Source organism: Dysidea avara, chromosome 5, assembly GCF_963678975.1.
Source record: "Dysidea avara chromosome 5, odDysAvar1.4, whole genome shotgun sequence".
NCBI lineage: Eukaryota > Metazoa > Porifera > Demospongiae > Dictyoceratida > Dysideidae > Dysidea > Dysidea avara.
The window spans coordinates 38,402,560-38,417,471 of NC_089276.1; the positions used below are offsets into that span (position 1 = coordinate 38,402,560).

Here is a 14,912-nt window from a genome sequence, read left to right on the forward strand (position 1 = left end):
GAGCGATGAAGAGGGATCTGGTGGTGATTGTATCATTGAATCAGATGTTAAGGATCCTTCAGTAAACACAGTTGACAAAAAAGGAGAAATGAGTGTTGTTCATAAACCAAGTGGTCCAAGTGTCGGGAATGTTTGTCTTGTCAGGCGACTAGAATACTTGCTAGACATAAAAAAAACAATGAGAGTTAAAGTAACTGATGAATGTTGCTGCAAGGAGATACCTGCTATGTTTGAGTTAAGCTCTGATGTGATGGAGACTCATCAGTTGTTGTCTCCGAGTACTCGTACTTGCCTTGACAAAGATAATCAGTTCACAATGGTATTGGGGAATCATAGATGTGGACCAGTTTATTTACAGTATTAGGACATGTTGAAGAGGTGGAAATATATCAGCAGGAGCAGGTACAGGATTGTGATGGCATTGGTGAGTCACAAGCAACAGTAAATACATTGCTGGTTGAAACTGAGCACACTGCTCCTGAAGCTTCTGGGGATCTAGATAAACAGAAGAGGTTGATGAAAACTATGGAGTCTCTCATTATTCACAAGTCAAATTTGTCATCAGAGCAAGTGACATTATTAATGAATCTTGTAGAGGAATATTCTGATATATTTGCCTTGGATGCAACAGAATTGGGGTCTACAAACCTAGTCACACATTCTATCGATACTGGGGATTCACCTCCCATATGCCAACCTGTGAGACGAGTGCCATTTGCCCTACATATGAAAATGGAACAGTCAGTACAGGAAATGATGGATAATGGTGTTATACAGTATTCTAGCAGTCCATGGACTATCCCGTGGTGTTAGTCAAGAAAAAAGACAGCAGTCACCGTTTTTGTGTAGATTATATACGATTGAACTCTGTTACAAAGATGGATGTATTTCTACTTCCCCGAGTGGATGACACTGTTGATATGCTATCGCAGACACAGTTCTTTTCTATGTTGGATCTTGCAGCTGGATATTGGCAAGTTCGTATGGATGAGGTCTCTTAAGAGAAGACTGCCTTTAACACCCATTCAGGGCACTATGAGTTTTGTGTAATGCCATTCGGCCTTTGTAATGGGCCACATTTCAACGATTGATGGAGTCAGTGCTGGTTGAGTTGTTGAGAAGCTGCTGTATGGTGTATCTCGATGATGTACTTGTGATTGGTACAAGTTTTGCTGAGCATTTGGCTAACCTAAAGAAGGTTTTTACTAGATTTCATTATGCTAACTTGAAGTTGAAGCCAGAAACATGTTCACTTGCTGGTAGTGAAGTTAGATACCTTGGTTATATGGTTTCAAGAACAGGTATTTCAGCAGACCTACAGAAAGTTGAAACAGTTCAAAATTTTCCAGTTCCACATGATGTGACATCATTACGTTCATTCCTTGGCCTGGCTTTGTATTATCATCACTTTATACCAGGACTCTTGACTATTGCTAGTCCTCTTTTTGGATTAACACAATAGAACACAGAATTTTTTGGGAACAACCTCAGCAAGATTCATTTAACCGGTTGAAGCAGTTAATGAGTGATGCTCCTATGTTAGTTTTCCCTGATTTTAGTCAAGAGTTTGTGCTAGAAACAGGTGCATCAGGGAAGGGAGTAGGTGCAATTTTAGCCCAGAAACAGCTAGATGGCTCTATCAGACCAATTGCATATGCTAGTAGGCACTCCAACAACTTGAAAGAAAGTACAGTGCAATTGAATTAGAAGCCTTGGGAGTAGTATGGACGGTAAAGTATTTTCATCATTATTTGTATGGTCATCAATGTATTGTGTATACTGACCATGAGCCATTGAGGTCCTTGTTGAATACACCTCACCCCACTGCTTGAAGGTTCTTAGTTTACTAATTTGTTAAGATGCCTTACTGTAGTTATACTGATAGTAAAGTGTCAGTAAACTTAAGTATATGGAACATAATTATTTTACTAAGTTTTAAACTCTCAGTAAAACATCAGTGAATGCGGCCCGGGTTTACTGAAAAACTACTAAAATAACAAACAATTAACTGTTCCATATACTGGGGATATACCACTGTAGTAAACTAAGATACTTCAAGCAGTGCCCATTGGGGAGGTCGGCACAGTGGGGATTGGCGCTACAGGAGGTGGATTTGATTTTTCACTATAGAGCTGGAAGAATGAATAGTGCTGTTGATAGTTTGTCACGCTTTCCTGTTGTGCAGCCACTGGAACATGACAAAAGTTTGGGGGAGTTTCGGCTTTATGTTGGAGGATGTAATGATTCTCAGGAGGGAGAGGATGGTGTGATATGTGACTGAATTTTGGAAAATCACCCATATGGGTGCACATGAAATAATTTGAATTTTCATGTTTAGTGGGTTGCTAATAAGAGCAGGACACGGTTTTAAAAATATTTCAATAATTTTCTTGTAATTTAATGTATTGAGAATGGCTTACAACCATTCACAAGTAGATTTACACTATAGAGTTTGTCGTTTGATCATTAAATATTTTAGGTGTCAAATGCGCCCATATGGGGGATTTTCCAAAATTCGGTCACATATGTCAGGTTGGGAGAATAATTTGACTTGTGAGTCAGAATTTGATCGTTTGGCAAGGATTGATGATTGTGTAGACCCACCTTGAGATTCACTGGTAGCTGCTGTAACACCCCAATTACAGGATGATATTAAGAGCAGGGAGAACTTGAAGGATAGGCAGAGAAAAGATGCAGAGATAGTTGAAAATGATATTCTGTTAGGTGATGATAAGAAAGCTAGGGAGTTAATATTGAGTAGAGCACAATACCACCTGGTGGACAGTATTCTGTATTATGTGGCTAGGGACAAGACATTGCGACTCATACTACCTACAACTGATCATGAGCAACGTTTAGAGAGGCACATAGTGGACCTTTTGGATCACATTTGAGGGAAGCTAAAGTACATGGGGAGTTGTTAAAGTATTACTGGTGGAAAAAAATGAGAACTGATATTCGTAAGTGGTATAATGGATGTTTGGTGTGTGCAACACATTGGCCAAGTAGGGCTATACATTCCCCATTGAACCCAATACCAGTGGAGGGTCCATTTCATTGGATGGGGTTGGTGTAATTCGGTACCCTAAGTCACAATCTGGAAACCAGTATGCTGTAGCTTTTACTGATTATTTGACCAAATGGCCTGAGATTTTTGCTACTACAGATCAAACCGTCCTCACTATTGCAGAATTGTTTGTTGAAGAAATTAGTTGTCGTCATGGTGTACCTGGTCAATTGCTTTCTGATTGTGGGGCTGCCTTTCTATCAAGACTATTAAAGGAAATTTGCAATTTATTGGGGATAAAAAAATTAATACAACAGCTTACCATCCCCAAACTAATGGGCTAACTGAAAGGTTTAATAGGACACTAACTGACATGCCAGCTAAAAGAGTAGAGAGGAATGGGAAGGACTGGGACACTCATTTACCATTTGTCTTATTTGCTTACTGGGCCAGTGTACAGGAGTCAATTAAGGAGTCACCATTCTACCTCTTGTATGGATGTGATCCTCGCTTGCCAACTACCTTGGAGGTGGATGTTATGAGTCGTGAAGAAATTGATGTGGATAGCTACAAGAAAGAGATGTCAACTAAGTTAATGGAAGCTTGGGAATTGGCTAAGGTTGCCACAGGATAGTCAGAAAACTCAATATGATTGCCAAACTAAACCACCTCAGTTTAGTGTAGGAGTTTTTGTGTATATGCCAGCTGCTAAGGCTTGTAAAGCCTATAAATTTGCCAGACCATTTTACGGTCCTTACCAAATTATTGAACAGAATGACTTAGGAGTGGTTGTTCAACCAGTGAATAGACCCCTAATGAAGCCAATTAGAGTTGTTTATGATCAAGTTCAAAGATGTTCTGAAAAAATCCCTGATGAGTTTTGGTCGAATGGTGCCAACAGTGGTAGAAATCAGAGAGTTTATGGACAGAAATCTCATTCTGGATTGTGTGATAGTACTGGTATTTCTCATAAATAAGCTGTAATAGTGTGTTGTACTCTCTTCTTCTGATGCTGAGTTATAAGAGTCATTCTAATAGTAGTTTGCTCAGTGGAGTATTACATATATAGTTGTGCTGCAGCCTCCTTAAAACCAGTGGATGTAAACCATCAGGTCCAGGTGATTTGTTAGATTTAAATGTACTCAGTTTGTTAGAAATAATACCACTAGTACAGGTTTTTGCAATTGAATTCATCACCTTTGCAATTGACTTCCTCCCATTTGCAATTGAATTTGTCGCCTTTACAGTAGAATTCGTCCCATTTGCAATTGGATTCATCAGTTTTGCAATTGATTTTTTCCCTTTTGCAATTGATTTAGTCACTTTTACATTAGAATTCATCGTGTTTGCACAAGAATTTGTCATAACTACATTGACTGCAAGAAACCAGCCGCTCATCATAAAGTGAATCATTTTCGCCATGGAGAATACCAATTCAGACACTACAAGGTAACTGGAGCTGGTTTTATGTGAAGCCATTAGAGTTAATTAGCTTGTTTGTGAGTGACCACACCCATTGCTAATGGCAAAGCACAGTTGTGAATGTTGCTGAAGAAGCCGTAGCTGAAGAATTATCGCCTTATAAAGAGTTGTTTACAGCAGTTGTACTTCAACAAGATCATGGAACAGCTGCTATATCTTGTTTTCGTGTTTACAGCAGCTGCCAATCTTGTTACGGACAATTTCTTGTGCAAGTTCGATGAATTCTAATGCAAAAGCAACTAAATCAATTGCAAAATAGACAAAATCAATTGCAAACGAGTACTGCAAAGGTGACAAACTCTACTGCAAATGGGACAAAGTCAATTGCAAAGGTGACAAATTCTATTGCAAAATCCTGTAATATGAAATGAACTTAGTGTATGTTTATATTGAAAGTCATCTAGTTCAGGTAACATATCCAGGCTTTCAGATGCTAAAATATGAGATCAACAACTCTGCTTTCTGAAATGGGGTAGTTGCTTTATCACTATTAGATGATGTTTGGGTAAAAACTCCTGTCTTGACCTTAATCTTACTATTAACATAACTCCAAAAGTGCTTGGGATTGCTTTTTAAATCTTTAGCAAGTTGGTGCTCAAATTGAGTCTCAGTAAATTATATTTCTGGGTACATCTAAAATAATCAATTTGATTACCAGTAACCCTATATCTTTTCCAGACAGCTTCTTTTGAATGTCTGAGTTTTAGGGACCTTCTATGTAAATAATATCATTCATTATTTCATAAACGTACATTAATGGTAACAGATGCAGAGTCACCAGACAAGACCTGTATGATGATTGGTAATTGTTCAAAATCCACTTTGTAGCTTGCCTCTGTATTATATAACATACTGATGTTTTTAATTAGGTAAGGTCTCCATACTTGCAAACAATATAGGATCTGTGAGTGAACGAGTGAAGTATGTTACTTTCTTGTCTTACAAGCAACAATCGTCACATTTCAACTTTTCTGAGTATGTCCTGTTTAGGGGTTCATCTGAAAAAAATGGTCCATCACAGATTTTCCTCCAGCATAGCTCAGAACTTTTACTTTCATTGTTTACCATGCATCTGTAACTTATTACCTAAAATAGATCTATCTCTATCTGCAAACATGGTTAAACACAAAGTCTACAACTTTATGTGAGATCATTTCATGCAGCAATTTAATGATACTAACATTCATATAGTTTCCATTACCTTTGTCCTAGTTGCCACTGTTCAACAGTGTCACCATCCCCAATAATATATACAGTATGAAGTACCTACTACATATTGTGAATAATTAATTGTAATAATTAAATTTTGTTTATGTAGTAAGTATAACTGGCAGCACTTGCCAGTGCAGTGGCTTCCAGTATAATTTTCATGTACTGAAAAACAATAATTATACAACCAAGTACTAAAGATAATATGAAATGCAGTTAAAATTATGTCATTAATAATGAATGAATGAATAATAAATGTCACCGAATTTTGGAAAACCGTCGATATACGCACAATAGAGTAAGCCACCAATGTTCAACCACCATCAGTTCAGACACGATTTTTCTTTAAACCCGCAAAGAAAATTTCTGCTCTTGCTATGCCTTGGAGAGGTCTAGGCCATAAACTCTTGCATGCAAAATTACAGACCTGCAGCTTTCTTCGTCTGGCTGCAGGAGCTGCAAAAGTGACCTGTCTGAATGTTCTCAGTTCTCAGACAAAAATATATATTTTCGGTCGAGTGGCACTGCTCGTAATGCTTGAAATTGATCAAGTCTTTCTGTTCTTGATATGAGAAAACATCTCTTATACTCTCCAAATATATGCAGATATTTGACTTAGTCCTTATTGGCTGTGAATTACAAAGCTACAAAGTCACCTCTGTCATGCAATCTTAAATTCGGCCACATGTGAAGCTCATGCAAATCAAATAGTTACCTATATCGAATTCAAAGCTATTTTTATTAACATTGAGAGCATCAGCTACCGTTCAATAGTAAATATATACATGCACAATGCCTGCACCTTGATTTTTGCTGGCATAGCTACATTGCATTTAGGCTTCTTTGGCAATAGCAGCCTAGCTACTGCACCCAGCACACATATACACATCCAAATCCACTTAAATGGGGTTTTTACGATCTCCTGTCTTAAAAATGTCAGAAGTTTTTCTTCAAAATGTCCAGGACATTAACCAGATTGAAATACTCTAAGAACAGTCAATTACTCTAATATAACGATCACCCAATGTAGTATCACATGCAATCAGTATTTAAGCATTGTAATCAATAAAATCCACATATTATATTTTTATTGAAGTGAATATGCATGGACGTGGCCCTTTGATTTCTGACTGCTCCAATTGTATAGTAGGTGACTGTTCTATTAGAGTGTTTCGATTTGGCTAATGTCCTGGACATTTTGGAAAAAACTTTGACATTTTTAAGACAGAAGATAGTCAAAACCCCATTTACATGGATTTGGATTGTGTATATGTGTGCTGGGTGTAGTGGCCAGGCTGCTATTGCCAGAGAAGCCTAAATGCAATGTAGCTATTCTGGCAAAAATCAAGGTGCGGTCACCGTGCATGTATCTATTTACTATTGAACAGTAGCCGATGCTCTCAATGTTAATAAAATAGCTTTGAATTTGATATAGGTAACTATTTGATTTGCACGAGCTTCACATGTGGCTGAATTAAAGACTGCACAACAGAGGTGACTTTGGAGTTTTGTTATTCTCAGCTAATAAGGACTAAGCCAAATATCTGAATATATTTGGAGAGTATAAGAGATGCTCTTTCATATCAAGCACAGAAAGACCTGATCAGCTCCAAACATTACGAGCAGTGCCACTCGATCAATAATACATATTTTTGTCCGAGAATTGAGAACATTTGGAGAGGTCGCTTTTGCAGCTCCTGCAGCCAGACGAAGAAAGCTGCAGGTCTGAAATTTTGCATGCAAGGGTTTATGGCCTAGACCTTTCCAAAGGCATAGCAAGAGCAGAAATTTTCTTTGCGGGTTTAAAGAAAACGAAGTTGCTATTGTTCCAGCAGCCAGAAATATTTTGTCAGTGCTATTGTTCCGGCAGTCCACTAGGTTTCTCACTATCAAGCACATTAGTTGTATGCTATGCCCCAAGTATTCGACTTTAGGGCACACGTCTAGTAGGTTGACCCGCGTATTCGACTTTAGGGAACGCGTCTAGTAGGTTGCCCCGAGCATTCAACTTTAGGGAATGCGTCTAGTAGGTTGCCCCAAGCATTCAACTTTAGGAGATGTGAAAAGTAGTTCTAGTGTTACGGTTACGGTCGGATTGAGCTTTAGTTTCTTCTTCACCTTCAATATATATTATATAGAAGTTACTCCATTCAGAGACATATAAGGTAGAAACTAAGAGAGTTGTGTAGCTGGGAGCCACGTAGCATAATGGGTAGGACTCTGGGCTCAAGCACTGGAGGTCCCGGGTTCGATTCCCACTCAAGGCATTTTGTTTTTTTTGTTTTGTTCGTTTGAGGACCTTTTTTGTCTAAGTTTTATTTTTATCCACGTGACTGCCGGAACAATAAAACAGCCTAAAGAAAAATCGCATCCGAATCGATGGTGGTCGAACATTGGTGGCTTACTCTAGTACTTTTGTAATAAAACGTATTTAAAAAGTATGGGTAAAAAAAATGCAAGCTCCAGAAAAAATTATGCAAGTTTTATCACCTCACTGGTGGGTGAATTAAGCCTCAAATGGATAAATCCTGGGTGTCATCGTGTTTGCCTGTTCATAGGAAGTACAAACATCTTTGTTTCATCTCCATAAACGAAAGGATTTCAAAGTTACAGACGTTTGTTTACGTTGCGGTGACGAAAGAATTTACCGACGATCGTTTTTCAGTGAATTTGCCTTCCGTCTTGAATACAGAAGCATGCCTGGGGCAAACAATATTCCTTGGTGGATGCACAAATTCATGGCAAACACAATGAGTAAAGATTCAATTCCGTACACCGTTGTATCAGTAAGTTATGACGGTTTATGTAAGCCCCTGTAGATTCTTTTCTCGGTAGCTTCTGTACATATCAATTTATTTGCTCGTCTGGCTGTCTAGTGCTGTATTTCCAATGCTGCTTAACTTATGAAGCTGAAACTTTGCTAGTCCATTCCTCTGTCCCTGCAGAAAACAAAGAACAAATAAAATGCATTTTGAAAATTGTGTGGATATTGATAGTTTTCTAAAATTAGGTCACAAATAAATAACTAATGTTTGAGAAAACTACGAGGCTTAGAGACATGAACTAAGCAGGGATAGATTCACCTGTGAATGAAGGCACAACCGTATAATAAATATGCCTGTTCATGCTGATGACTTGACCGTATGTGTAATTCTATATAATGCCCAGCACTACACCCTTGCTTAATTACAGATTGCGCGAAAGAAGATTATTAAACATCTGTGGAGTGATTGCAGGAAAGCCAGAGGCCACTTTACACGTAAACAACAAGATTGCAAGTAAGTTTATATGTTTGTAACTGTATTTTGTATGCAGGATATGTGCTCCAGGCATCAGTGAACAACCAGCTGATGTCCAGCTGGGATACCAGCTGATTCCCAGCTGGGATACCAGCTGATGCACAGCTGGGATACCAGCTGATGCACTCATAAACAACCAGCTGATGTGCTCGCAAACAACCAGCTGATGTGCTCGCAAACAACCAGCTGATGCACTCGTGAACAACAAGGTAATGAGTAATGCAATACTTGTAGTTGTATAATACATCTTCATCCTTCATCTGGTTTGCTGGCAGCTGGAATTATTTTCCACCTGGCTTAACTACTACTCTACTGTGAGTCTGTAATAAACAAGATGATGCATTGCTGCATATACAACAATATGTAACTATCTTTTTTATGTTGTGCATGACTGTATGCATAATATTATAGACTGATCACTGTGCCAATGTCACACCGCTGATATACTGGCACATCACCAGTGGCCTCTAGTTACAACAGAGTCTGTTGTGCCATATTGGCTTGATTGGGATCATTTGCTAGTTGTACCTTCACCACATCCCTTGTTCTGCATAGCCTCATTCACTGCTGAGTCATCTTCAGAGACATGTCACACCTATAATATATACTTTCAATATAGCTAACTTAACTTTATTTTTGTGTAAGTTGTGTTTTAGTATTGTGGTTTTCTGATGCCAGTTAAACTCCTTTGCCTGTGTACGTATGCATATGTATCATTTCCTGTGCACATGATTTGCATACACTGTGTTGGCCATGCACTGTTTGTACATGCCCCATTAGTAGGTTGTCCTGTTGGCGATTGTACTTGGTTGTATTTGCCCCGGGCCTAGTAAATAAATAAAATGAATAAATAAATAAATAAAATATTTGTGCTTTTTTGTTGAGGAATGGTTTGTTTTTAGGAACGTGCGTATGTGTCAATTGTTTTGTTCATCACATCTGTTATTTTTTCCCACATTTCAGAGAGATTTAAGTTCTTTAACTTGTTACCTCCTGTAACGTATCTCTCAGCTGATCAAAATTTGCCTTACTATAGTTGTACCCTGTAGTATTTTTTTAAATTCTAGTGGCAGTGCAATTCAGATGGAATGCAATACAAGTGTGATTGCTACTTCCTAGACCTGCAGAGCAACTACCATTTTAAACCATAGCTTCCTAATTCGTTAATATTAAATCTAGAATATGAGGATCAGTTTATGGTTTAACTCTAGGGGCTGGGTAACAAACTGTCATCTGGAGATAGACAGAACCCTGCAAACATTATGGCTGTACAACAGAGCTTCTATTTCTCATCATTGACTGATATCTACATTTTCGAGCATCTTTGGGTGCAATGAAGGTTGACTCTTGCTTGCTAAGAAACCATATGCATGATGGTAGCCTTTCATTGCACCAGTAGCTGTAAACTATTTCGTCTCCTGTGCAGTTATGTCAACCACGGCTTCTGCTGGGGCATGACAAATTAGATCCACACAAATGCTAAATGACAAATTAGATCCACACACATGCTAATGTGATCTGGGCCTTTCTTTTGGGTAACAAGTATTGGCTCTCACCACTGTGTGGCATCTGTTGCTGGTGCAATGATGCCTTGCTGCTGCAGTAGGTCCAATTCTTCTTTCAATTTGTGTGTTGATGATCAGCATGGATAGTGTTAGCTTTTGATGTGGCAGGTGGAGGAGACTGCTACGTTTGCTTACTGCAATAAAATTTGGCAAAACAGCCGACTTTGTGGCAGTGTGCACACATGCATACTGTAGTTGGTTATAGGCTAGTCATTGTTGTCGGCCTGTTTTCTACCATGGTCCTACATACTAGTGATGGGCGATATTGATATTCTGCTATGCGATTATTGTCATGAACAAATATCACAATTATCACGATTATTGTCAAATCAATTCTTGTGATGAACAACACTAGACACATCATGAATTGTTAATTGAATGGTTAAATTACATTTAAATTTTACAAAAATTTCTCTGATTCCCACGATTATTGTACAATAATTGCCGATTTCAATTATCACTAGTTAATGAAAAGTACACAATGTTGATTATTGCCAATAAAATAATCACGATTATCACAATAATTGAATAATTGCCCATCCCTACTACATACCCAGAGAGAGTTTTGGGTCTCCATTGGTACAACACATGGTTTTCTGCAATGGTGCCTGATTCAGCATAAGTGATATCTAAGCAATGTTTCCTAGTTGCTTCTGGCTGTACCAGCACATGGTTGTGAAAGCTAATGTGAGATTTTCTATTTACCATCTCTACATCTCCAAATCTGGTTTCTCAAGTCCCTTAACACACGTGCATCTTAGCATGTCTTAAAAAGCTCATATAGGGCTGTTAAAATGTCAAACGATTCTCTCTTGTTTGCTGCCAGTGTTATCTAAAATTTCTCTGTTCTACTGTCTCATTCACATGACCTTATATGGCACATGCCTCACCAGGCACTAGGGAATCGGAACTGGGGTTAATGTAATCCAAGTAGTGGTTCTTGTTAGCTTGCAGTACCATATAGCAGCACATTGACAACAGCATATTCATGTTCTTAATGAAGCTCAGTACAAGTGTGCTGTGTATTGAACCATATGTAGTTCCTACAGTGGGGATGATACCACTATTTGGGGTAGCTTAGCAAAATTATTGTTACAGGGTGGATAAAAGCACCATTTTTGGTACACAAGTTCTTTATGGTATACTTATCAATATTAGAAGGGGTGCCCACTAAACCTAATAATTATTATGTGTGGGCTGAAAACAAAATAGCCCATCAAGTAGCCTTAGTATATGTAGTACTTTTGCAGTACTGCAATATGGAGTGAAATGCACTTACATAGTTTTCCTATTTTAATTGAATTATATTTGACTTTCAATATGTACAAATTTGTCAAAATGAATTACCTTAATGGCACTGTAAGTTAACTTTTGCACGTGTACAATTTAAGTAGTTTTCCTAGACCAGCAGCTACTAGCTATGCTTTAATAAGATGGATTTTCACAACCGTGCTTTGGTTAATGCATTCTTTGGACTAGTTAATAATACATAAATTTTGGCTCAAGTTATAGCTCAAGCACACCTTGCAGTTTGGTAATGACTGCTAACATTAGACCCATAAAGAAGACCACTCAAATTACACACATGCAAACGTTAACTTACAGTACCATTTACTGATTTATTTGACACGTTTGTACATATTGAATGCCAAATGTGATTCAAATAAAATAGGAATTTTGCTCCATATTCCAGTATTGTAAATGTACTATACTGGGGATACTTGATGGCCATTTTGTTTTCATCCCACATATAATAGATTTTATACTTCTTTCCCAGAACCTTTCAAAGTTTTCAGCAATGTGAAAGATTTAGTGCTGTCTTAATGACGAGCTAGTTTAAAGATGCAAGGGTAGGTTTTCCAAATGAACTGCTTTGTTGAATAACCTATTTTTGCATCTTTAAACTAACTCATCATTAAGACAGTACTAAATCTTTCACATTACTGGAAACTTTGAAAGGTGCTGGGGGAGATGCTTTGAAAGGTGCTGGGGGAGATGCATAGAATCTATAGAAAGCTTTCTTGGATAGTTACTATAACTACACTTGCCACCAAACACACATTCTCTCTTTTTCTCTTGAAAACAAATTAAACTTAGGTTGTAATACTGTAACATAGGCTTTTTTTACAATTGCCTTCAGTATTTAGAAAATGTGTTTAGCACTGGCACTTAGGCAAACTAGTGATCTATATCAATGTTTAAGCCACAAATAGACACACTATAAATACTACAATAAGATGTAAGTCTGAAAACCTTTCCTAGGCACACATATCTGCATGCTGTATTATTACTATGTGACATATTAAGCCACAGACAGAGCCACCACCACTTTAGAATAGATTGTCATGATGCAATGTTCAGTAGTACACTAGTTTGCATGGAGGATCTCTCTGAAGTAACCACATGGAAAATTCAGTTTGTTTACTGCTTTGCATTCAAGTACCTTCATTATAACCAGGTATATAGACATGTTCGTTGAGATATAGTATGCAATGTTTCTGCATGAATCTTGGGTTGCCTTGTACGCTGTCTATTCATGTGATGCTCTATCATTTCATCTAAATTACATGGTGGTAAAATTACATTCTGTGTAGTCGTAACAGGGTGGACCAACTCAGGGGGTCATAGTCCATTACAGCAGTAGCTATGACATGCAGTAATTGAATATAATTTAAAAAACTCAACAAAATTCCTACAAACTAGACTTCCCAGCATGAAAGGTTTCTAGATCATAAATGTAATTATGCCACATACCAATGTTAGTTCAAAGATGCAATATTTACACTATGCATGGTCCTTGCAAGTTTAAGGGCAAACAGGTCAAATATTAGACTTATTATAATACTGTACACTGCATAACAAACTTAAAGGAAGTGCTGCTCTTTCCTTACCCCTATATTTTAATGTGCAGCAAGCCAGAGATGGGGATAGAGTAAATGTAGCTTTGGAAATGCAATTACACAGTGAAGTTTGAATAATAAGCAGATTTAGATGCCATTCTGGGGTATGGGGTCAGGAATATTTTAGATTATAGAAGATCTGATATATAGCAATTTAGATTGTTCTTATGTTTTTACAGATAAATTATTAGCTACAACTTATTAAAGGAAATATATACAATATATCTGTTAGTGGTTGACTGCTCTATTAGGGTATTTAGATTTTTTTGCTACAACCAGTGATCAATAATAATGGAGGTGTGGCATCCCTTCTAAAATGATACAAATGCTTCAACAAACATTCAGAAAAAAATTGTGCTTTTATCCATTTCATAATGATTTCCTCAAAATTGGATGCTAAGCTACCCAACTAAGACTTTTGCAATGACTATCATATATGTATATGTAATACCATACCTGTTTCACTGCCCATACAAAAGTCTCAATAGTAGCAGTGAAATTTATCCCGTATTTCACTGACAGCAGTGAAAAAGTTGTAATTGTAATTTCATTGGCTAGAATTTATGTTAACAATGTAGCGCCAATTAGTGTCGACGCATGTTTAGTACATAGTGACAAATTGCGTACATAGCAATACTAATGCACAGCATGCGTATATGCAGCGAGTATGGTATTAACTGGGAATAGCATGGGTAGCAGTGAAATTTGGGATAAATACCACTCTTGTTGTATTGGAAATGGTAAATTTCACTCAGCTTCGCCTCGTGAAATTTATCCCCATTTCCAATACAACACTCGTGATATTTATCCCAAATTTCACTGCTACCCATGCTATTACTAGTACTAATAGGATGGATGGCTGTGGTATTCGGGATTAATAGTGCAAGCATTGTAAACAGGAAGGAGTAAAATAGTGCGAGGCGAAGCCAAGCACTATTTCCTTCCTGTTTACAATGCGAGAACTATTAATCCCGAATACCATGGCCATCCATCCTATTGCAAATTAATCCGACAACCATAGCAACTGTTGCTAGGCAACAGAAATTGAAAAATAATCGTTGCAAAAGACCAATCACACTTAGTAACTGTTGCCTAGCAACCGTTGCTATGATCTCAAAATGACTTTTACCTTAGCAACAGTTACCTAGCAATCAGTGCTAAGCAACCATATTGTGATATACCTTGGGGCATCTATCACTATGGTAACAATAGTTGTCAAGTCGGACATTTACTTCTAATATAAACACACCACACTATTTTAGCCAATCAAATTAGTATTATAGATTTTTGTCAAGGGATCTTGACAAACAAGTGTAATACTAATTCTATTGGCTAATCGCTTGACGTATTTCAATATAATACGTCAAGCTACTATTGAGAGTATTATACAGCAACATATTCAGTTGTTGGATTAAGTATGAAAAATATATGATTGCTACAGAAGATTTTG

At 37.6% G+C, this 14,912-nt stretch overlaps 2 protein-coding genes across 2 annotated transcripts in view; both read left to right on the forward strand.

The window, feature by feature from the left end:
- The first annotated feature begins 1,090 nt into the window (after positions 1–1,090).
- LOC136255255 (uncharacterized) lies at positions 1,091–3,641 on the forward strand. Its single transcript, XM_066047981.1, has 6 exons — positions 1,091–1,267; positions 2,186–2,264; positions 2,533–2,594; positions 2,646–2,870; positions 3,010–3,250; positions 3,325–3,641. The coding sequence occupies exons 1-6, from the start codon at positions 1,091–1,093 to the stop codon at positions 3,639–3,641; spliced, it is 1,101 nt and encodes a 366-aa protein (XP_065904053.1).
- Positions 3,642–3,705: 64 nt separating this feature from the next.
- The window catches only part of LOC136255256 (deleted in malignant brain tumors 1 protein-like), a 41,623-nt gene continuing 30,416 nt past the window's right edge, over positions 3,706–14,912 (forward strand). The window contains exon 1 of the mRNA XM_066047982.1: positions 3,706–3,967. Coding sequence (XP_065904054.1) covers positions 3,706–3,967 — 262 coding nt within the window. The remainder of the gene's footprint in view (positions 3,968–14,912) is intronic.

What these genes read in the sequence shown, in the direction of transcription:
- LOC136255255 (XM_066047981.1), top strand. Translation starts at nt 1,091, where the DNA reads ATGGAGTCAGTGCTGGTTGAGTTGTTGAGAAGCTGCTGTATGGTGTAT. An exon ending in GTTCACTTGCTGGTAGTGAA is followed by an intron (nt 1,268 to 2,185) that starts GTTAGATACCTT and finishes CCTGTTGTGCAG; the next exon opens with CCACTGGAACATGACAAAAG. An exon ending in TTCTCAGGAGGGAGAGGATG is followed by an intron (nt 2,265 to 2,532) that starts GTGTGATATGTG and finishes CACATATGTCAG; the next exon opens with GTTGGGAGAATAATTTGACT.